This window comes from Phoca vitulina, unplaced genomic scaffold (genome assembly GCF_004348235.1).
Source record: "Phoca vitulina isolate PV1807 unplaced genomic scaffold, GSC_HSeal_1.0 scaffold30, whole genome shotgun sequence".
In the NCBI taxonomy this organism is placed as follows: domain Eukaryota; kingdom Metazoa; phylum Chordata; class Mammalia; order Carnivora; family Phocidae; genus Phoca; species Phoca vitulina.
In genome coordinates, this window is record NW_022589733.1 from 18,537,859 (window position 1) to 18,560,925 (window position 23,067).

A 23,067-nucleotide genomic window follows, 5' to 3' on the forward strand; every position below is an offset into this window, starting at 1 on the left:
CCAGCCTCCTGGCTTCTCCCTCCCATACTGTTGGCTCTGTCTTCTCCACGGCCCCTCTTTGGATAAGGCACATTTCATACATGAGGCAGCAGAGTTCTACTGCTCAGTTCATTCCATTCCTTTTCCATTTGGTGGGGTTGTTGGATGGGCCAGGTTGGACTCGTGGATGGGGTTTGCCTCATGGAGGTTGCAGGCTTCCACAACAAAGGTAGATGGGACCCAAGAATAGTGGACTGGATTAGATGCAGCTTCAAACTTGGCTGGCAGACTGGGTGACGTGGGTGAGAACCTTGTGGGTTCTTTCAGGCTGGTGTTTTAGGTCCACGGTTTTGTCTGTGGGAGCATTTCAGGACTACGTGCAGAATTTTTTCAAAATAAAGATACTCGTTTGGGGTGATGAAAAATTTTGGAAATAGGTAATGGTGATGGTTGTATAACACTGCGAATGTAATTAATGCCACTGAATTACACACTTAGAAATGCTTAAAATGGAAAATTTTATGTTATATATATTTTACTACAATAATAATACTAAAAAAGGATTCTATCTGTTGAGAATTCTATATACCCTTGGAGTGGATAGGGGCTGGGAGGGAGTATTAATTAGTCTTTTGAAAAAGCTTCCTAGGTAACTCTGATGTACCCTCCCTAGATTAAGAACCTCATTTTATTATTATTATTTTTTTAAAGACTTTATTTATTTGACAGAGAGAGACACAGCGAGAGAGGGAACACAAGCAGGGGGAGTGGGGAGAGGGAGAAGCAGGCTCCCCGCCGAGCAGGGAGCCTGATGCGGGGCTTGATCCCAGGACCCTGGGATCATGACCTGAGCCGAAGGCAGACGCTCAACTACTGAGCCACCCAGGCGCCCCAAGAACCTCATTTTAGACTCTAGGTTAGTAATGTCCCCTCTCTCACCCCTACCCAAGATTTCCTGGGGCCCCCTGGCTGCCCAGGGCATTCCCCTGTGCATGGTACACTGAGGCTATGACTAACAGTTGGCAGGGCCAGGACTTGACCTCAGTTCCCAGTGATTCCTAAGCCTATGCTCTCCCATCCTCTCTACCCATTCTGCAACGACCAGGGGAGCTAAGAGTTCCGCTTTTCCTGAGTCAGCGAGGAGAGCTGTAAGACGAGCCTCCCTGTGGGTGGATGTGCTGTGTTATCTGTATTACGAGCTTACCTTAGGTCCTTCTCCCCCTGCAAACTTTCACACCGCAGACAGGTGGTGTAACTTGGATCTGGGAGAGTTGAGTCCAGCAGGGTTTCATGCTAGAGTCTAGCCAGAAGCGGTCTGTATTCACCCGGTCGCCTTAATGTGACCTTTGCAGGTGGCTGGGGATTTTGATTACTAATTTCCTTCCTGATTCTGAACATGCACATGAACTGAACAGAAATACCAAAGAAAGTGCTTAGAGCTACTTGGATGAAATACGGCAAAGGAAGTTCTGCAGAACAGAACTGGATCAAACCAGCTGGCGTTGCTTTAGTCACCAAACATCAGGGGATTCTAAGTCAGCACTAGCAAAGGAATCTTCCAGAGATGGTACTGTTGGCCTTAAGTATAGGACTAGAGGGAGAATTTTTATTGTGTACCTCAGTGGATCTGGCAGTCATCCCCCACCCCATTAAAGGGTAGTTGCCCCCTAAGGCCTGCCAGAGTGACCCTAGGACCACAGGCCCAGTCCACCTCCTGGGGCGGCATCTGGGGACTTTTCCTTCCTGCCAGTCCCTGGCATTTGTGCTTAAGCCAGTAGGCCCTCTCTTGCCCGTTACCTGTCTACCTGCCTTGTCAGCCCAGCCTCTTGGTATGATGTCTTCTGGATTGGTTTGTCTCAGCTTGGGCCTGAGGGAAAGCCCTCTGGGACTGGTTCTTGCAATCTGGCTCTCTGCTGCCCCCACTTGTCTAGAACCAAGACTGACAGCAGTGGCCTGCGTGTCCCCTGTGCTCTGCTGACTATCCAGTTCTTGGAAGAGGGCTCTTGGGATTACCTTCCCTCCAGCTTGCCTAGCCTGAATTTTTTTTAAATTTTTAAAAATTATTATTTTACAGTAATCTCTATACCCAATGTGGGGCTTGAACTCACGACCTCAAGATCAAGAGTTGTATGCTCTACAACTAAGCCAGCCATGTACCCCTAGCCTGAAATTTTTGACAAGGGAAGAATATAGCAATACGACAGACGTTCATTGTCATCTGCATGTCTCTCTCTCTTTTTTTTTAAGATTTTATTTATTTATTTGACAGAGAGACACAACCAGAGAGGGAACACGAGCAGGGGAAGTGGGAGAGGGAGAAGCAAGCTTCCCGCTGAGCAGGGAGCCCGATGCGGGGCTTGATCCCAGGACCCTGGGATCATGACCTGAGCCGAAGGCAGCTGCTTAACGACTGAGCCATCCAGGCGCCCCTTTTTGCATGTCTCTTGATCTCTGATTCATACGTGATCTGACTCTTTCCTGTATGACTTCTTGATCTTTCTTTGAAGTCCTTTGCAATTACCGTGCAAATTAATACTTTTTAATGTGTTGAATATGTTGTTTTTTACTTTGCTAATTTCACTTCTGTATAACCAGCTCACCTAAAGAGAGGTACATGAGAAAAAAAAGAGAGAGAGAGAGAGGCTCATGAGGACAGGGCCCAGGCAGGACCTGTACAACCTTCCTGGCTCCCTCACTTGGCAGATCCTGGAATAGCACTTGGGGAACATTGCCTTCAAGCAGTAAAGAAGCTGTCCGCCATGTCTTTTCAACCAGGATGAGGCCTCAGAATCATGTTGAGGAGGAAGGGTGTTAAGCTGAACCTTTAAAAAAAAATTTTCTTTTAAAAGATTTTATTTATTTGAGAGCACACATGTGTGTGCGAGAGAGCGCACACCAGCAGGGGGAAGGGCAGAGGGAGACGGAGAAGCTGACTCCCTGCTGACCCAATGCGGGGCTCCATCCCAGGACCCTGAGATCATGACCTGATCTGAAGGCAGACGCTTAACCATCTGAGCCACTGAGGCGCCCCAAGATCTACTCTCTTAACAACTTTCGTGGATATCCTACAGCAGTGTTAGCTGCAGGCATTATGTTGTACATTATATGTTTGTGCCTTTTGACCACCTTTCTTCAGTTCCCCCTCCCAACACCTCTGGTAACCATAAATCTGATTTCTTTTTCTAGGAGTTTTTTTTTTTTTATTAGATTCCACATATAAGTGAGATCATACCATATTTGTTTTTCTCTGACTTATTTAGTATAATGCTTCAAGGTCCATTCATGTTTTTCGCAAATGGTAGGATTTCCTCATTTTTTATGGCTGGATAATATAGAGTCTTTTGAAAACACATATTCCTAAGCCCTGCCCCTAGAGACCCATTTAGGAAGTACAGGGTAGAATCTAAGATTCTGTATTTCGTAAGCTCTACAGATGATTCTGATGTTTGCCTGGCAAAGGATTACTGTGTTCTACGTAGGCATGCATGCAGGTCCATTCATTCATTCATTTACCAAATATGTATGTACACCACGGTGTACCAGGCAAGGGGCTTCTGGCGCTGGGGTGCTAGCGTAGGAAAGGAAGGACTCCTACATGAACATAGACTTGTCCATGCCACGGTGATGCACAGGCCTGTAGCACAGTTAATTAGTCTGAGCAGTGTGGCTGTTTTTCTAGAATAGTTTGTGTTTTCCTGTCTGCAGATCCTCAGCACTCTTGTTAAAGGGACACGCAGACCTGTGACCTGCAAGATTCGCATCCTGCCGTCGGTAAGGATGATGTGTTACATTTCAAGGTCCGTTTTCTCTGGGGATGTTCATTTGGGGGGTGGTGAATGATTCTCGAGGAGCTGAACTTTGGGAGCTGGCAGCTGTTCTCTCGGTAGCTTCAGTAACCACCCTGGGCTGTCCTCTTCCTCAGCTGGAAGATACCTTGAGCCTTGTGAAGCGGATAGAGAGGACTGGCATCGCTGCCGTCACAGTTCATGGGAGGTGAGTGGTTGCCTAGCTAGTGACTGACTTGCAGGGAGGTCCTCAGCTGTCTTTTTTTAAAAAATATTTTATATTTGAGAGACAGAAAGAGATAACAAGAGAGAGCATGAGCTGGGGGCGAAGAGCAGAGGGAGAGGGAGAAGCAGACTCTCTGCTGAGCAGTGAGCCCGACACGGGGCTCTGTCCCAGGGCCCCAGGATCACAACCTGAGCTGAAGGCAGATGCTTAACTGACTGAGCCACCCAGGTGCTCTGGTCCTCAGCCATCTTAACAATGCTTCGCCAGACCCCAGGTGACAGCCAACTTTTCTTCTACGTATGCAGCCTACCTCTGCCTAGCTCTTTGACATCCTATAAGTCCCGAGGGCAGTCAAACCCTTTGTAGGCTGGCATTCTTCTTTGTATCATTCACTGAGCACCTACTAGTGGTAGACACTGCACTGAGTTTAAAGACAGACAGAAGGAGAGGAAGACTGAGTTTAGAGACACAAGAGGAAAGAGAAACACCCATACCCTCAGGATGTGTAAATGGTAGAGATTGAGTGATAGGTTCAGAATTGAACCATGCAGCCAGGAAGTGGTTGGATTAGAACTCTGAATCTCATTTTCTTTCCACTACGTTGAGCAATGGCTTCTCCCTCGAATGATCCTAAGCAGATGGCTGTTCTTTTAAAGGCACGGTCTGTCACAGTGACTCCTTGAAACAGCCCTTGTATCTGCAGCTAATGTGCTCTCTTCTGGGAGCTGACGTGTTGCTGACGGCTACTTTTGCTTTCCCAGGCCGACTTGCTCCCTCTGTCTACGATGTGCTTTTGTACATCCCAGGTCAACAGACTTTGGCCAGAGTGACCTCTCTTCTCTGAGTGTTGTTCCTTTTGGGTTCAGGAGTCTTGTAGGAACAGCCCACTGTTTGCTGGCTGTGTCTATTACAGCGTTTCAGACAAGTGAACCCGTTAACTCCAACATGTAAAGAGAAAAGCAGAGCTGTGCGGGTTGAAGCCAGTAGGGGGCGGTGAAAGGCCACACACATGTACACACATGCTCCTCCTTGCCACAGCAGGCTCTAGGCTCAGGCTGCCTGGTTTGGGCTCCCGGCTCTGCTGCTTGTTGGCTGTGTATCCTTGGACACATCACTTAACCTCTCTGAGCACCACATTCCTCATTTATAGGGTCGTCTTGAGGCTTTTATGAGATTGTGAATATATAGCCTTCGCATAGGGCCTGGCATCTGGTATTCTCTGAGTAAATATAGCTATTCCTTTTTGCCAGTAGTTGGAAACACCAGGAAGACAGATATGGGTGAGTTTAAAGAGGGGCCTTCAGGCCATCAAAGCTGTTGAGGGTGGACTAGCCTGGCTGCTGGGGGTGTGGGGAGGTGGAGGTGGAGGATGGGTTGATAGGCTTTCTGAGGCCCTGTGGCCCCTGACCTTTTTATTGAGGAGTGTACCAGAAAGGATGGGCCCAGGCAAGAACTGAGCAAGGTCTGTCTGGTCGACCATCTCTTTTGCTCATTCCTGAGCACAACTTAGATCAGGGCTCACTTCAGTATCTCTAAAACTCACTCATACACAAGAACTTCTTGCAGTTGACCTTGGAAGGAGGGGCCCCAGGTTGTGGTCCTGCCTTCCCGGGGCTCGTTGTGACAGCCATGATCTGTGGCCTGTCCTGGCTGTGGGATCTGCCCTGTGCCAGGTGCCTCTCCCCAGGATCAGCTGCCCAACTTGGCCTCCACATAGGCAGCTGTGTGGGAGTGGCCAGTCTGAGGGCAGCAGCTGTTCCCAGTCTCGTAGGGAGGGCAGGACTGGGACAGTAGGGGCAGCATTCTTAAAGCACTGTCCTCATCTCTGGCAGAGGTGAGGGAAAGCTAGGGAAAGGCAGTGTGACCTTGGGAGCCAGGCCACCCATACCAGCCCTCTTCTGCCATGCCTCACCCACAGGCCTGCAGGAGATGGACTTGCCTTCCCAGCAGGGTCTTATGCTGCTCCTGCCCCTTACAACAGAGGTCATGGAGAGACATCCTCTGTGGCCCAGAACCCTGTCCTTCGTGGCCGTGTGACCTTTCTGAGGTTCAGCAGGGAGGACGGTAGGGTTTGGCTAAGGTAATCCTGTTCAAACTGTGACATGGCCTCAGCCCTTGGCCCCATCTTTTTTCTTTATTTCCAAGGAAGCGGGAGGAACGACCTCAGCACCCTGTGAGCTGTGAAGCCATCAAAGCCATTGCTGAAACCCTCTCCATTCCTGTCATAGCCAAGTAAGCCTCTCTTCTTCATCATTTACTGTTTTATGCTCCACCTCACTCTGAGGGATTTGAGCTGACATACAAAAAATGGACTCAGATAACATTAAAAAATGATCCAAGGGAAAAGGAAAAAAAGGTGGGAGAAAAACATGAGGTTGGGCATGAGGCTGAAAAGTACCTGTCATGTCCCCGGGCCTCTGGTGAGTGGCTGATATAGATATGCAGCAGGCAGGGCATTCTGATGGATGGGTTGAGGTAAGGAGTGTTCAGGGGACAGGGAGAGTGAGAAGGCGGCCGCTGAAGCAGGCCCAGGGGAAAGTCATGTCACACCCAGAGTTAGGTGTGCAGGGTGTAGGGTGAGTAGTCCCAAGCCAGAGCATACAGAGGTATGGCTTAGGGGGCATAAAGCAGGTCACAGTTCAAAGCATTCTGGGCAGCTACAGGACCAGGAGCCGAGACAGGTAGTTGTGAGGTACCAGTGACCAGCCCAGAGGCTTAGTAGTAAGACAGTGTTCAGTTGTCATTGGGGAGCTGGCTGTGTGGGCCAGTCGGGAGTCCAGCGTAGCCTTGCACCGGGGGATGGCACAGAGCCCGAGGGCAGGAGGGGAACAGAGAAGTTCCAAAGCCCCAAAGCCCTGACAATAGGCATGCCTGACTGTGGGAAGGAACAAGGGAGCTAAGGTTGGGGGTGTTAGCCAGGCCTGGTTGTCGCTAGGCCAAGGAGTTGTAGGCGTGGCTTGGAGAAGGTAGGACTACTCAAGAGCCTGGATCCTGATGCTGCTGCCGCCACCTGAGGGTCTTCCCCACAATACGTACAACACTGTCTCAGGATTGAGGCTGTCACCTGACTCCTAATGGAACAGATACAAACAGAGCGGTTTCCACGGGGGCCCTTGGGGCTTCAGGGTGGCAGGAAGGGAAATTGCAACCAAACTGGGCCTCCTTCCTTCCTCTCATAATCACCACTGCGTCTGTGGTTTTTGACCCAGCCATTAGTAGGTATATCGGTGCCCCAGGCTGGGAGTTTTCCTGTGATCCCAACATCTACTTACAGACCCATGTCTTCAGATTTGGGCTGGCTTTAGGATGAGGAGGAAGGAAGGTAAAATCTCTGGGAGACCTGTTACGGGCCAGGCCTGGTTCAGGCTGTTTCACTGCGTCATTTCACTTGGTGTTCTTGACCCCAAAGTGGGGTGTGCGTTATGACCTCCAGTTTCCTGAAGTGCTCATAGATGAAGGATTTGGCCAAAGCCACACGGTTAATGAGTAGCAGTTCTGGGAGTTGCCTTTTTCTGAAAATGCTGGTATAAGGATGGGGACACCTCTCACTCCCCTGTTGCCTTTCAGTGGAGGATCTCACGACCACATCCAAAAGTATTTGGACATAGAGGACTTTCGACAAGCCACAGCAGCCTCTTCGGTGATGGTGGCCCGAGCTGCCATGTGGAACCCATCCATCTTTCTCAAGGAGGGTCTGCGACCCCTGGAAGAGGTCATGCAGAAGTACATCCGATATGTACGTCTATGTACTTTTTCAAAAGAAACGTTTCTCACTGTCTGCCATATTCCTGCAAAAAGTACCTTGGGTGAGCCCCCAGCCACCAGCAGCCCTGTTGCTCCTCTCCTTTTCTTTTTAGTTCTTGTAATGTAGCATTGGGTCTCCCTGACTGCGGTGTGAAGAGAGTGTGCTGGGGAGGCATGCCCCTACTGTCACCTCCTTTGAAAGGTTCCGAGGAGTGGGGGTCGTAGTAAGGACTCCTGGATTCTGGATGCTGCCCAAACATGTGATATCTTTCTCTTTCTCTCTCATCCTCCCGTCCCCCCACATACATGCATGCACAATGACAGTGGGGTCTGTGTCACTGAAGACACCCATGCCAAAGGGCTGGCGCCTGACAGCCAGGAGGGGCCGTTGTAACTGTTGTTGAGGACAGATTATCTCTGTAGAGACTTCTTTTTGGTCATAAGTCAGAATCACTTCTAAAACTCTTTTCTTGCTAATTCCCGGAATCCTTTAACCTCTGACTTAGGGACCAGCCTAACTTTAACCCTCTCCTTAGGGACCAGCCTCTTCCTCTGAGAGCTTGATGGTAGTGCGAGAGGCATTTCCCTCTAAAGGAACTTTTGGACCAGTTCACCTGCCCTGTCCCTTTGGCACAATCCTAGAATTCCGTGAGACTCTATTAGCTGCAAATGTCTGCAGGCAGAGAGAGTCAGTGGACTTCTAATTCTTCAGTGTGTTGGGCCTGAGCAGAGAGTCCAGCCCTCATCCTCTTCAATACTGGGGCTCACACCCTCCTGGGAGGGTCAGGAGCTTCTCAGATCCTCAGACTGCCCATACCCTCTTCAGGCCATGGCCATGCCTGTGGCAGCCGTGGCCCCCATGGTATGTGGGTATCCCCAGGACTGTGCAAGCTGGGGATGGTAGGAGGCCCTGAGGCTTCTGTCTAGAGATGGGCAGTTTCTGTCCTGGAGCCTCCCTGCTTGATGCTACAGCCCTCATCCCCTGGGTTCCAGGTGTCCTGTTGGGCAGGTTGCTGACTACCAGGCTCTCCGGTACCCTGGGTCAGCCAGAGACAAGGGGGGCTTGCCTTAGCCCAGGCCACCTGTCTAGCTCTTGCAGCTGGCTGGCACGAGCAGAGAAGATACGCTCAGCACTGCTCACTGGGTAAAAGGTGATGTTATCATTCCTACTCAGTCTGTCCCTTGGCAGCTCCTCAAGAGTTGTTGTCCTGGAGGATGGGAGTGGCTTTCAAGCATAGGCAGGGCTGCTCCTGGTACAGCCAGGTGCCTTCTGTCCCAGACAAGCGAATCAAAGTCCTGTCACTAGCTGGGGCTTACCAGCGTATCTCTGCTTTGTCCTCAGCGTGTCATGGCACCTTCCCAGGCACTGAAGACATAGGCCCAGGTGGAGATATTAGAAGAGTGTAGAGGGCGAGGCCTGGGGCCCCTCTCACCCAGTGCTTTTCTGTCTGCCCCAGCCAGGCAGGCTTCTAAGAGTGTCTCCCGGTGCAGTCAGCTTGCCTCCCTGCGCCTGTGTTTGTCAGGAGTAGTGGTAACAGCTGCACCTCACGCTTGTGAGGCTTGTGAAGCTCAATGAAGGGACAAGTAGCATGTGAACATGATTGGTACATGATGCTGTGCTTTTCCATGCAGGTGGCTATTGGAGACAGGTTATTTAAGATGTGGGCAAGGAAGGTACCCACCGTGTATAGAAATAGAAGAATCTCACCCCTGTCCTGGTGCTGCTCCTGCCACAGCGGAATTTGACTTGCCCCCCGTCCCTGCCCTGGAAGGGCAGCAGGTCCTCTGTGGCAGCCTGTGGTGGCTGAAGCAGGAAGGGCTCCCTACACACCTGGACGTCCTTCAGGCTGTCTGGTCGAGTGTGCTCCTTACCCTGGGTCTGGGCTATGACTCTCGAGCTTTGTACCCCTCATTGGAGGAGTAGATGGCTAGGATGGAGGTGGCTTTCCTTATGGGCTCACATTGCCCCAGCTGCAAGTGCACCTCTGATGCCCCCTTGGAGCCCCTTTCTCTGCCATCAGGGCATAGCTCAGGCCTATCTGGGCGGCAAGTGGGCTCATGCCGTTTCTTCCCTCAGGCTGTGCAGTATGAGAACCACTACACCAACACCAAGTACTGCTTGTGCCAGATGCTACGAGAACAGCTGGAGTCGCCCCAGGGAAGGTTGCTCCATGCAGCCCAGTCTTCCCAGGAAATTTGGTGAGAGGGGAAATGGCTGTCCATCATTCCTTGCAGATGTTGCCAGGCTTGATAATGAGCCCTAAACTGACTGTCAGGGACCAGGGATGCAGCTTCTGGAGGTGGATGTATAGGATGGGGTGGTGGCACAGTTTCACCTCACAGAATTGGATACTTAACAAAGCTTTGGAACTTTCCATCCCTGGACTGATCTCGCAGCAGAATCCGGGGAAGTAGAGTGCCAGTAGGATGGAGGAATGTGGGGGCTGGGCTTGGGAATTCTTGGGGAGGAAGGGGCTTTCCCAGTAACAGATCTGTTACACACCAGGCCATCAGGACCCAGTGGTCAGGAGAGTTGAGGTTGTAGAATCCAGCCCCTAGCCTGAGCCTGTGCCCACAACCCATCACTCTGCAGTCTGGGAGGCTTGGTCCTCTACATTTGATATAGCTCCTCACAACCTGGCCTAGTACCTGTTCCTGTGGCCCCCTGTCTATTTGTCTATTTCCCCAGCTCCACATCTATGCTCATACTGGGTCTTCTGCCTGAATGTTCTTTCCTCCTCGCTGTGTGTTTCCTCCCTCCTCAAAGAAACTTTCCTAAACCACACTTGTGCCCAGGCACCCATCCAAACAAATATCCTTTAGCCCTCAATATGCTTCCTAGAAGGGAAAAGAGTTGCCAGAACTCTCTTCCCAACCCTGGGCTTGTGGTGTTGGTTCTGTCCCTACCCCACATAGCTTAACCAGCTTGACTCAGGTGTCTTCTGAGTTTAAGAGAAAGAGTATAACTCTGTAATTATGGGTGGTATCTCAGTTAGGCTAGGCCTAACTGCTTGTGGCTGGGTCAGGAAGTGGGGAACCACTTAGTGGTCGTGGCCTCTGTCTCTTCCTCCCTTGGGCCCACATGAGGATGGGGCTGTGTATAACCCAGGCGCTTCTTCAGTGTAGGTCAGTTCGCTCACTGCTGGCTGGGGACACTTGCCTGTGTTTTCCTCTTTGGAAGAGAGGCTGGGGTCAGGTGGTAGAGGTGACCTTTACAGCCTTTTCCACCCAGCCCAGCCTGCCCTCCACTGTCCAGCCTCAGAGTCTCACATTCACTCTCTGCCAGTCCAGGCTGATCCCAGGGGTAGGTCTCAGTGGTGGTTGTGTGTGTGTGTGTGTGCGCGTGGGGGGCGGGGAGAGCCTCAGTGGTGAGGCCCTGGGCTCTTACAGTAGTTTCCTGCATGCTGGGTCCACTAAAGGGCTCGCTCTGCTTGTCCTTCCGTAGTGAGGCCTTTGGTCTTGGTGCCTTCTACGAGGAGATGACACGGGAGCTAAATACCCGGCGGGCTGAGCTCTTGGCCCGGACCCCAGAGGCTGTGGGGGAGCCAGCTGAAGACCCCTCTGGTGTCATTAAGATGGCTGTCAAGTTTGACCGGTAGGTCTCCAGGTTGGCCTCAGCTTGGCCAGGGCCCATGCCCTCAGCTGCTACTTGCTATACATGGTTAATGCCAAGTTCAGGGACCATAAGTCTTCTTGGTTTGGATCCTTGTTCTCATTTTTCAGCATCCCAAAGAAGGCACTTTAGGGAAGACAGTCACTGAAGGCCAAGGCAGCACTGTCAGGGGTGTGGGTGATGTCCTGGGGTGACCAGGCTTCACCTTTTCCTTGATCCACCTTGTCCCACAACTCAGGGGACCTAATAAGGATGGGTACTGAGCTAGATCCCAGACCATTGCATGGCCACCTGTATTCCCACCCCCCCACCCACTCCCTTCTGTCTTGTCTTGAGAGGCAAACTGGACCTTCTTCTTCTTCTTTTTTTTTTTTTAACATAGGCTCCATGTTGAGCATGGAGCCCAGCGGGGGGCTTGAACTCACAACCCTGAGATCAAGACCTGAGCTGAGATCAAGAGTCAAACACTTAACCGACTGAGCCACCCAGGTGCCCCTGGACTTTAATTTTTGGCTGTTGAAAGCTGTTTTCCAGGCTAGAGTTCAGAGTGCTGGAAGTTCACTTCGTATCCCAATTCCCCAAGCATGCTGAAGCCCATCTTCCCTTTAGGTAGAATCCAGGCTCCACACCACTGGTGGGACAGAAATGGGAGCTCAGGGGAATAAGTACAGGAATCCTAAGGCAGCAGCCTGGTGGTGATGGTGGGCGAGCCCTGACTCCTTCCTCTCCTTGCCCCAGGAGAGCATACTCACCCCAGATCACCCCCAAAATGTGCCTGCTGGAGTGGTGCCGGAAGGAGAAGTTGGCACAGCCTGTGTATGACACGGTGAGTTTCTGGCTGTGGCCTGCCCTGCATCCAGCTCTACAGTGCCTCCCCATGGCTGGTGCCATCACCCCCAACACACCCATAACTTGTACCCTGAATTCCAGACTGCTTGACTGGAGCCTGGCTTTGCCCTCCATGAGCATGCAGTGGTTGCTGGCGGCTGGACCAATATGATAGCACCTTTCCTGTGAGAGTGGGCCTGTTGTCTAATTCTGGCCACTTTCATAAAACTGGACTTGAGACCTACTTAACGGGCCGCTTGGGCCAGTCTCTGCCAGTGGTGTTGCTTAGATTAGGGAGACTTCTCTGGAAAGGACCAGCTGGCTTACTTAACCAAAAGTTAGACATGTTTTTGGACCAGGCCTCAGCCAATGGGGCTCAGAATTGGGCCCTAGACTTGAGGCCCCTTGGTGGAAACTTTAAGACAGTCTTTCTTCACCTCCTTTGGTCCCCATGGCCATGCCTTATTTAGGCTGCTCTGTCTCTTCTGGACTGGCCTTCTGACCTCTGATCTACTTCTAGGACTTGTGTTCCCCTCTCCCAGAGTGACTTTTCCAGAACAAATCTGACCTCTGCCTCCCTGCTCAAGTCCTCATCCTCTCCCCAGTGCCTATGGGATCAAGCCCTAGCACCTCAGCACAGAGCACAAGGTTCCCCTCATGCCTTTCTGCTTCCTCTCTCATCCACTCAGCTCTCTGTCCAGCCATATCACGTGGTTGCTCTGCCAAGTGTACCTTCCCTTGCCCCCTCTCACCCCGTTGCCATCTGGTGAATTCCTCCTCATGTTGGGTGACCTGGCCCATCCAGATGTCAGTAGGAGCAGGATCCTTGGTCACGCGCAGCTAAGGACTCTGATGGCCCTTTGCTTAGGGACATGATTGAACTCCTGACACACTAGAATGTCATTGCCTGTTTATGTATCTGCCTTTCTTCCTTGGCAGATGTACCAGGCACTTCTGCTGGGGAGGAGCATGTGACACAGGTAGCCTTCATTTAACTTAGGTGGGAAGTACTTCCCTTTTTCTGTCTTCCACGTGATCCTGGCAGGTGAGCCCCAGGGCTCATTCCTCTTGCCCCCATGCAGCCATCCCTGTTTCCTTTCCTTTCTTTGCACCAGGTTCAGCGCCCCCTGGATCGCCTCTTCTGCTCTGTTGTGACTGTTGCTGAGCAAAAGTACCAGTCCACCTTGTGGTGAGTTTCTTCATCAGTGGGCTTGGGGCGTGGGATGAGGGGCCTGAGCCTAGCCTTGGCCGAGGAGGGTTTGGGGAGGATGGTGTACCTGGGCAGTGGCATCCCTGGGCCATCACCCCCTTCCTCAATTTTGTCAGAGTCTTTGCCAAGGGTGTATAGAGTCAGGCCTTTTCAGCCTCTCGTCCTGCAACCAGCCTGCCTACCTACCTGCCTTATTGTCCCATGCCTCGTCTGCCCAGGGACAAGTCTAAGAAATTGGCGGAGCAGGCTGCAGCCATCGTCTGTCTGCGGAGCCGGGGCCTCCCTGAGGGTCGGCTGGGCGAGGAGAGCCCCTCATGGCACAAACGCAAGCGGGAGGCCACTGACCAAGACCCTGGGGGTCTGAGAAATCAGGAGCAAGCAGTGCCTGGGGAGCTGTGCAAGAAGCTCTTTGTGGCCTTGGGAAGTGGTGAAGAGAGCCCCCTGGAAGGCTGGTGACCATTGTCCCTACCTTGGTCACCTGCTTCAGGAGCCTGGCCGTAAGATGTCTGTGGGTGCAGAGCATGAACCAGATGCCACTGGACAGTTCTCTGACTGTTCCTGGCAGGAGTTAAGAGGTCCTGACCTGGGCCATCAGCCTGGAGCACAGGCTAAAGGGTGCCTAGGGTGCACATCTCTTTTGGTGGGTCTGAGTAGCAAGGCCAAATTCCCTGTGACCTCAGTATTTTCTTTGAAAACAGGAGCTTCTCAGGTGGCACCTCCTCAACCTGACATTGGTACAGTGCAATAAAGATCCCCCTACCGTTACCCACGGCTGGCTGCTTTAGCCTTGGGCATCTTCACACACAGACTCGTGGCCTGGCATAATTCTTTTATTCCCACCCTCTGTGCAGAGCTGCAGCTCCCTAAAGCATATCCCCTGCCCATCCTTATGGGTCTGGTTGGAAATGGGGGGCGGGGTATCATCTTTAATGCTCATAGGACTTGGGCTGAGCCAGGAAGGCCCAAGAAGCCCATTCTGCTGATGGCAAACCTGAGGTACTACCCATCAATTAACTTTCATGATGAGAGGTGCCATAGAATCTGGGGAACAATTAGGGTATTGGTGCTCCGGGAAGGGACCGGCTCAGGTGAGTGTGGGGGGGTCCTGGGTTTGATCCCCAGCTGGCTGGAGCCCAGACCTGATGAGGTCTCTGCTCCAGACAGGGGACACTGAGGACACATGTTGCTGATGCCAGCAGTTTGGGGCCCTTACAAGTGCCCACCCACGCCACTGCCTGCCACCAGCCCCCACTATCCCACTTGGGCCGGAAGGAAGTGGCAGATTCTCTTTAATTTCCTCTTGGCAGTGAGAAGCAAACAAACGGCTACCACATCTCATGGGGCCTCCCCCTCTTACTGGGAGGGGCGTTCTGGCCAAAGGTCCCTGCCCTGCACCACCCCCGCTTCCTCCACTGTAAACACACTACTTCTCCTCCCCTTTTCCAAGTTCTGTGGGGAGGGGCGTTCCCCTCCAGGCCAAGGCCATGTTTCTCTCATGTCCCTGGGGTCAGGACCCTATGCCAGCCAGCAGCCCCTGGCCCTGGTGGCCAGAGTGAAAGATCAGGCAGGTGAGGCCTGTCTCAGTCCCGGAGTCGCCCCTCCCTGCACACTTGTTCTTCTGTATGCACTACCAGCCGCCTCCCAGGGCCCATTGCGGTCTGACCTTGGGCAAGTCACTTCTAGTGCTCTTTGGGCCTGAGGGCCCTCCTCTGAGAGGGAGATCAGCTGCTCTCTGCTTGCAGGAGGTTGGCTGGAGGATAAATAGGCCTGTGATAGGGCACTGTGTGGCTAATGGGGTCACTCCATGCTGGGGCTGCCCTAGCTTCCTAGACTAGTGCTCTAAGAGAAGGGACCCCACCCAGGAGACAGCTGAGGCTTGGTCCAGTCTCAGTATCAAGCTTTAGGCACAATTTCTGTCTGATTTTTCTCACAAAAAACCTGTCTCAGTTAAAATGCCCCCTTTGTCTTTCCTCATATCCCAACTGGAACAGGGCAGACAGAGAGGCCCCCGTGGACTCCTGGGCATCCTGAGCTAGTCAGAGCTTGTGGAAGGACCCTGTGGTGACCAAATACCAAGTCTAAAGATCCACTTCTGTGGGGTTGGGCTGTACCCTCAGGCCTCTTCTCCCACCAGGGTGCTTTCCCTGGGGAAGCCCCTTCTCTGGTGGGGTTAGGTTTATTTCGGGGCTATGGGGAAAGAGAGGCAGGGGTGGAGGTCAGCTGTTAAGACAGAGGCTGGAAAAAAAACAAATAGAGGTGGAGTATGGGAACTTAGAGGGCCCAGGAAAAGCACTGGGGAGAGGGCCATTCACAGGGGAGCAGGTGGAGAGGGGTTCATGTGTGTTCCATAACTGAGGATATCTGGCAAAGATCCTAGGATATGTTGGCTCTCAAATAGTCTCACATTAGCATACTTCAGTGATGCCTGCGCTGGTCTCAGAGTGACCTGCCCAAGTCTGGGACCAGCTGGGAGGGCCCAGTCAGGTCTGAAAGCTCCACTCATTGTTCTCACCATGCCCACTTAGGTGGCCACTTAGATGCCCAAACCCCTCTGTGGGCTAGTGTCCACAACATGTATTCATCCATTCCAGCCACCTAGACTGAGGACTTCCTCTTAGCTCATCACATTTTGGGGATACATGGTTTTGAGCATGAGAGGGAGGGATGAGTAAAGCTGGAGGGGGTGGGGCACACCTTCCGAAGGCCGAGGCAAGAAGACTGGACTTCGTGCAGAGATGAGTGGGGAATCTCTTAGCCCTGCACACTTAGTTCCTTCCAGGTGTCAGTCCTGCTCAGAACTCTTCTGTGGCTCTCCACTGCCTTCTGGATCAAGTCCAAATTCCTCAGCCTAGTATCTGAGAACAAAGTGCTGACCCTGTCTTCTCAGCACCCTGTGCTGACCTCAGCAACCAGCTTTCTTCAATTGGAGTTGGCGGGTATTGCCTCTGCCCAGATTGGGAGCTACTCAAGGGCAGTTCTTGTGTCCGCCACGGCCAGCCTTGGTGTGGGTGAGGGGAGCAGGAATAAAAGAAGAATCAGACAAGCTTGTTGAATGGGATATGTGGCATGGAAAGAAAGAACTTTTCTAAACCCTGACTTTCCTCCAAGGCTCCTGTTTCCCCTAATGTGGAACAAAAGGGGCTGGGCTGGGCTAAGCTAAGCTGTACCATCCCATGGCTCAGAGGCTGCAGGAGAGCTTTCAACATCGGGGGCTCAGGACCAGACCTATGGCAGCTGATGAAGGTAATGGCTTTCCCTAAATCTCAGGCCTGGCTCGCATTCACACAGGAGTGAGAAAGGGTATACAGGGACCCACATAGTCCTTGTCCATGAGTCTGGAGTCCTATCTACTGCAGTAGTCCCCTGGCCTCCTGGTTTCACGGGGCTCTCGGAAGGCTGGAGGCAGGTCAGATGACCTCCTGCCATCTACAAGAGCTTTCTAGCTGGCCCGAGGAAGAGCTGATAGGGGAGATCCTGGCTGAGGAAAAGGGGTGGAGAGAAAATGTACCGGTGTGTGTGAGTGGGACAGGATAGTCCCAGCCTGCAGAGCTCTTAGCCATTGCTGCCCTTCTGAGCAAGGGCAGCGACACTCTTTCTGCAGTCAGTGCCCACCGTGGCTCCAGCCCTTATCAGTCCAGGTTAGAGTTCTCAGTTTCCTCCAGACCAGAAACCTTCCTAAGATGTAACCCTGTCCAAGTGTTCTCCAGCTGCACAGTGGTGGGGAAACACAGATGGATGGATCACAGATGCACAGATGGATGCATTTGGTGAATGGGTGAATTTTTCAAGGCCTCTCTAGCTTCTGTGTGTGGTCTCTTCCCAGTGATGGGACTGACAGGTCCAGCTCTCCCTCTTGCATTCCCCCCTGGCCTGGCTAGTTGAACCCCTGGTTTGGAGGACAGAGGGGATAGATAAAGGTCCGTTTTCTCAATCCAGATGATAACCTAGGGAAGTATGTTGGGGGGAGGTCTAGGCAGGGGGACGACAACACATCCTGAAATTGCTCATTAGGAGGATATTTCACCCACAAAATGCTGTTTACTCCCTCTCTTTGTCCCCTGTTATTTTCTTCTGTCCCTAACCTCCCCCTCCCCCAGAATTCTGAATATGTAAGTTCCTTGCTCTAAATCCTTCTATGGCTCCCTACTGCCCTCAGGATAAAGTCTAGATACTTTGCAGTGGCCTATAGCACTCTTCCCATTCATCTGGCCTTACCTTTGGCTTCTGCTCACTGCCTGTGCTTTCTGATTTCTGAGTTTTTGGAAATCTGTCCTCTGCCTGGAATCATCTTCCTCACCTCTCAGCCATCTTTCCAATTCCTACTTAGCCCTGTGGAGGCCCTGCAACCCTGGGGGATTATGAAACTTTCTGGAGATCCTGGCACATCCCTAATCTCTTTGCACAGTGATTATAGACTTGCTGGCCTCCTCTCCCCAACCCCTGAAGGGCGACTAATTTATCTCTGCTTCTCTAGGTCCAGCTCAGGTATGTGTACAGAGCATTGAGCAGGAAAAATTTTCTGACCTCAGGGATGTACCAATCCAAGATGAACATCTCATCTACTCTGGACATTACCTGTCCTCCTGACCCAAAGCCTACTTAGGCCTTCCTTAGGGCTCCCTGGTAGCTCAGGTATCAGTCCATATATTGAGACCTTTCTACAAAGCATTCCACTTTGTCCTCTTCGCCTTTTTGTGGGTGAGTGCCTGGGCCCTTGCACCTGCACCCAAGTCTCTGAGACCTAGTGCCCTGAGTTCCTACAGCAACTTGCTTCTAGAGATACTATGCCCTGTGGGGCCTGGAGCTAGGGAAGTAGGTCAGTGCTACTTTTCCCAGCTCCTGGTCCACCCTGCGTCTTGAAAGAGCCCTAAGTAAACAAGCCAGGCTCAGCGTCCCCTGGCACGGCTGCCACCCCAGGCCCAGGAGGAGGCGTCCTGGGTCTCAAGGGAAGAGAGGCGCTCTGGGGAGGGACCGAGAGCGAAAAACAGTTCTTCAGACACAGTGTCACTTCCTCTCCGTTAACAACCACTCAGTTTGGGTAGCGGGTCCTCCCGCTTTCACGGATGTGCACCGGGATGCTAAGGTCATCGAGCCCATGAGTGGTGCGAGTTCACGACGGGCCTTCTGGTTCAATCGGCTTCGACTTCCAGCAATGGACCGACCTTGCTGGTGGGGCTTTGCCGAGGCCTCGAATGCGCCGGCTGTCCTCCAGAGAGCAGCTGCCAGCTCGTAGGGACAGACAAAGGCGCAGCCACCCGGCGCGGGCCCCGCCCCGAAGGGGTGGGTCTGCATTGTTGAGCTGAGACTCGGGACTCCTCAGGCTGCGCAGGTCTCCTCCGGCTCCGCCCCACCTTAGCTGGAGGCTCGGCCCGGCCCTGCCTTCCCTAGACTCCGCCATTAGGGTTGGGGTGGCGGGATGAGCGTGTAAGTGGCGTTCACGTAACCCTCTCCGGCACTGACACCGTCCCCAAACCCAGCCATCAGAGCAACATTTCAGCCGCCCGTCTCCAAACCCATAACCCCACTCAACGTGAGCTCTGCCCAATAAGGAAAGGGATCTTCGATTGGCGGGTGGATTGGATTGCACTCAATCCAATTAAGAGGGCCCTGGTTTAGAAGTTAAGGAGAGAATAGCGGCCAAACTACAACTCCCAAGAGCTAATGGGGCCATCCAACTCTCTGTGCACGTGACTTCCTCCTCCCCGAGAGGGAATCACGCGGTAGGCCGGCGAGGGGGGCGGAGCCATCGGGCGAGCAGGGGCGCCAGTGGCCGATGGGCAGCACGGTCGGATGGGCGCGCAGTAGGGGGCGGGGTTAGGCGTGCTACACGGCGCGGCAACGCGCTGGCGGCGGCGGCGGGTGTTGGGGGGCGGGGAATATCGGCTAAGGCGGCCGTGGCGGCTTAGGCAGTAGCGACAGGCTGTGGCGGCGGCTCCTGGTGCGACTCGGCGCGCGGCCAGCTCTCGAGTTCGGAACGGAACGCTCGGTGTCACGGTCCCCGCCCGGAAACTTTGCCGCGGAGCCGCGACCTCCTGGCCCGCGCGGCCCGGCATGAAGCGGCGCTGAGGAGCTGCCGCCGCCGCCGCCGCCGCCGCCGCCTCCGTCGCCGCCGCCGCCACAGGAGGAGCCGCAGCACCCTGGGCCACGCCGATGACTACTGCAAACTGTGGCGCCCACGACGAGCTCGACTTCAAACTCGTCTTTGGCGAGGACGGGGCGCCGGCGCCGCCGCCCTCGGGCTCGCGGCCTGCAGGTGGGTGCCGGGCCGGGCGGGACCGGGGAGCGTCCCCTCCTCTCCTGGTTCGCACGAGCTCGTCCCTTCCCTGGTCCCTTGGTTGTCCCGGGATTAGTAACACCGTGTGTGTGTGTTTGTGCGTGCGGTGAGTGAAGAGCGGATTTAAATTGCTGAAGAGGCGTGTGGGTCGCAGCGACGTGGAAGTGGCCGCGGGCTTGGCTGGAAGCGAACTAGTGGGGAACTCGACTCCGGGACGCTTGTGGCCAGTGGACGCCTGCGGTTTGGAGGCCGAGGGTCGGGGCCGTTGCCCAAGTGGCGTCTGGTTGTCGCTGCTTTGCCAGCGTGGTGCGGAGAAAAAGCTGTCCCTGTGAAGTGTAAGCGCACTTGGCTTTTCATCTATCCCAGGTTTTTAACATTTTTTATTTGAAAGGTGCACATGCTTGAGATGTAGGAGTTCTCAAAAATTCGTGCACATGTCTGTTTAAATCTACTTTGTTAGGAGAGAAATGCCATTGGGTTAACACTTGTGCAAGTTGATGGCCCACGTTTAATTCGAAGTGTAACTATAACGGGACTTTTTGCAAACTGGATTTCTTTTCTTGAGCAAAATGTTTCGGAAGATTAAAAAAAAGTGGGGTGCCTTGTTCATAATTCTAGAAAGTTCTGGAACTCAGTCTTTATTTTAATTAAAAGCTCACCGCAGAAGATGTTTTAGAGGAGGTCGTGAATTGGGAAGATTGGGCACCATAATGCTTGGAGGTCAGACCAATCAGGAAATAGAAACAGGATGGCTGGGGACTAAGAGCTCTCCTGTGACCTGGTTTGGAATACTGTGGTTCATTAAGTTCAGTTTCCCTATTGCATATGCAGGCGAACTTCAAAAGAGAGATGGATAAGACTAATCCCTATTTATTCTTTCTGGGTATTAGATGAATTACTTCATGATCATATTGATGTTCCATTGCACTGAAAAACATATCTGAACGTGAAAGCTAAAGGATTTTTTGGACAGTATTTGTTTTATCAGCCCTTTTAGTGTTTATATGTTGTCTTTTTCAGCATAGTAATTTACAATAGTTATTTGTTGCCTGAGTTTATTTCAATTCCACAGGCGTTGTTTGAGCACCTATTAGGTTGAAGATACTGTTAGGTACTTTGTAGTGTTGTGTTGGATGCAAAAAAGGCCTGAGGCCCCTCAAGGAGCTTGGGAAATGGGAGGGGGACACATAACCCAAATATTTATGCCCCCAGGCTGACTGCATGGTGGTATGTGTTACAACATAGGTAGAAACAGGAAAAGTGGCATTTGTGGAGAGAGTAGCAATGAATTGTGTGTTTAGATTATTGGGATTTAATAAAAACAGACCTTTTTAATGAGTATTTTTATTATAAAGAAGATAAACAGTTGGTGATATCCGCAGACTTTTCTTGAGCACAGACTTGATTAGAGCATGTTATATACCAAATTCATGATCAATAAAGGAGTGTCCTTATGTAAGTAGGAATTGTATGTACATCCAAAAAAATGGATAGCATTTAAGAGCTATGAAAACAGCTTTTTAAGAAATGATTTTTGCCATAAAACCCCAAAAACCATTTTGATACTGAAATGGGTCTAGAAGGAGTTAAAGTTTGAAACTTGACTTATAAATGAAATTCCCAAATTTAAACTTGAGCAGTTTTATTTGATAAAAAGTCCACTTTAAAATATTGGGATAGCTGTATTTTTAAAGGGTTTTTTTTTTTTTTTTGGTCCCCAGTTAAGGTGAAATACACATGACATACCCATTTTAAAGTGAGCAATTCAGTGGCATTTAATTCATTGACAATGTTGTGCAACCTCTTCTATCTAGTTCCAAAACATTTTCATCACTCCAGAAGGAAGCCCCAAACCTATTTAAGTAGTTGTTCCTCATTCTCCCTTGTTTTCTCCCACTCCCTGGCTGCCCAGTCCCTAATCTGGGATTTGTTTGAATGGATTTAGCAATTCTGGATATTTTGTGTAAATGGTATCATATAAAGGTGTTTGGCTTCTTTCACTTAGCATAGTATTTCATGGTTCATCCATGTTGTAGAATGCATCGTTACTTCATTCGTCTTTATGGCTGAATAATATTCTATTGTATATATACCCCAGTTTATCCATTCCTCCATTGATGGACACTTGGGCTGTTAACTGCCTTTGGTTATTGTGAATAGTGCTGCTATGAACACTTAGCAGCTAATTTAAAAATTCTGAGAAGGATGTGTTATATATTCAAAATTATTTGTTCACAAAATTAGTTTTCGTTTTAATAAGCATAATTATGAGTGTGTAGTTTGAATATTTTATTTATTTACTTGACAGAGAGAGAGCAAGAATGCATGCACAAGCAGGGTGAGAGGCAGAGGGAGAGGAGAAGCAGGCTCCCCGATGAGCAGGGAGCCCAGCAGGGGACTTGGTTCTTTTTTATTTCCTCTTGTTTCCTGGGATCAAGACCTGAGCCAAAGGCTGTCGCTTAACCAACTGAGCCACCCAGGCGCCTCTATGCGTGTGTAGTTTGAAGGAACAAGTAGATTAACTGACATGCTTTTAGGATGGTAATAGGCAGTAGAGTGAGCCATGAGAATAAAATTGCTTGGCAGAATTAAGACCAGTATGGGGTTATATCAGTGTGTTTACATGTTTATGGATTTTCTTCCTTACTGGATCGAAGGTTTCATGAAGGCAGGGATGATGTCTATATTTTGTTCATAGTTGTATGATCGATGCCTAGCATAGTGCCTTTAACATAAGTGGGCACCCAGTATTTGTTGAATTAGTGAATAAATACCGGTTAAGTTTTGAGCTTACTTTTTTTGTGGTAGAGGAAGTTGATGAGACTTGTTTCAATTCATTCGCTTTTAGTGGTCGGTCCCATAAGACAGCAGATCTAGGAATTTGGGGCTGAAGGTTTTCCATCTCTTTGAGGGTTTGAGAGTATTTGTATCACATGTAAATTTCCATACAGAAGATTTCTGAAAAATATTTGGAGGAAGGGATAATGGATGGGAACTGAGGATAAACAGAGGGGCTGAATTTAGTGAATGTTCTAAGAGAAAGCTTGTTAAAGTACAAATTAGATGTTTTGATACTTGATAATGTCGGATACATTTATGACTGAGTTTTTAAGATTATTGCTTTGGGAGGTGTTTTGAGATTTTTTCCATTAAAGAAAATTTAAGACCCTGGAGTCCTTAGCAATGAGGCTAGTTTTGATTTTTTTCAGTTAAAAATGAATCAAACTATTTTGTTTAAATTTTCTTAATACCTTGCTTTAAAATGAAGATATACTTCAGTAGTAAATAGAAAATTTTAAGTTGGTAAGTGTTTAATGCCTTTCACTAACATTATTTGCCATTATAAAGGGCAGCTTCTGGTGCTTTATTTGAGGGTACTGATTGTGTATCTCTAATTTAGTTTGATGT

General features: G+C 50.9%; 2 protein-coding genes across 10 annotated transcripts in view; both read left to right on the top strand.

Annotated features, from left to right (window-relative positions):
* Positions 1-19,163, top strand: part of DUS2 (dihydrouridine synthase 2) — a 54,381-nt gene extending 35,218 nt beyond the window's left edge. For 7 of the 8 annotated variants that reach the window (XM_032424600.1, XM_032424594.1, XM_032424593.1 and 4 more), the window contains 9 exons: positions 3,685-3,750; positions 3,902-3,972; positions 6,136-6,222; positions 7,558-7,726; positions 9,812-9,933; positions 11,180-11,329; positions 12,086-12,173; positions 13,291-13,364; positions 13,604-19,163. In XM_032424600.1, the coding sequence (XP_032280491.1) occupies positions 3,685-3,750; positions 3,902-3,972; positions 6,136-6,222; positions 7,558-7,726; positions 9,812-9,933; positions 11,180-11,329; positions 12,086-12,173; positions 13,291-13,364; positions 13,604-13,841 (1,065 nt within the window). In that variant the 3' untranslated portion in view covers positions 13,842-19,163. Of the gene's footprint in view, positions 1-3,684; positions 3,751-3,901; positions 3,973-6,135; positions 6,223-7,557; positions 7,727-9,811; positions 9,934-11,179; positions 11,330-12,085; positions 12,174-13,114; positions 13,156-13,290; positions 13,365-13,603 lie in introns of all 8 variants that reach the window. The other variant, XR_004301816.1, reaches the window with a different exon arrangement.
* A 274-nt stretch (positions 19,164-19,437) lies between these two features.
* Positions 19,438-23,067, top strand: part of NFATC3 (nuclear factor of activated T cells 3) — a 117,219-nt gene continuing 113,589 nt past the window's right edge. For both annotated transcript variants that reach the window (XM_032424590.1, XM_032424591.1), the window contains exon 1: positions 19,438-19,638. In XM_032424590.1, the coding sequence (XP_032280481.1) occupies positions 19,536-19,638 (103 nt within the window). In that variant the 5' untranslated portion in view covers positions 19,438-19,535. The remainder of the gene's footprint in view (positions 19,639-23,067) is intronic.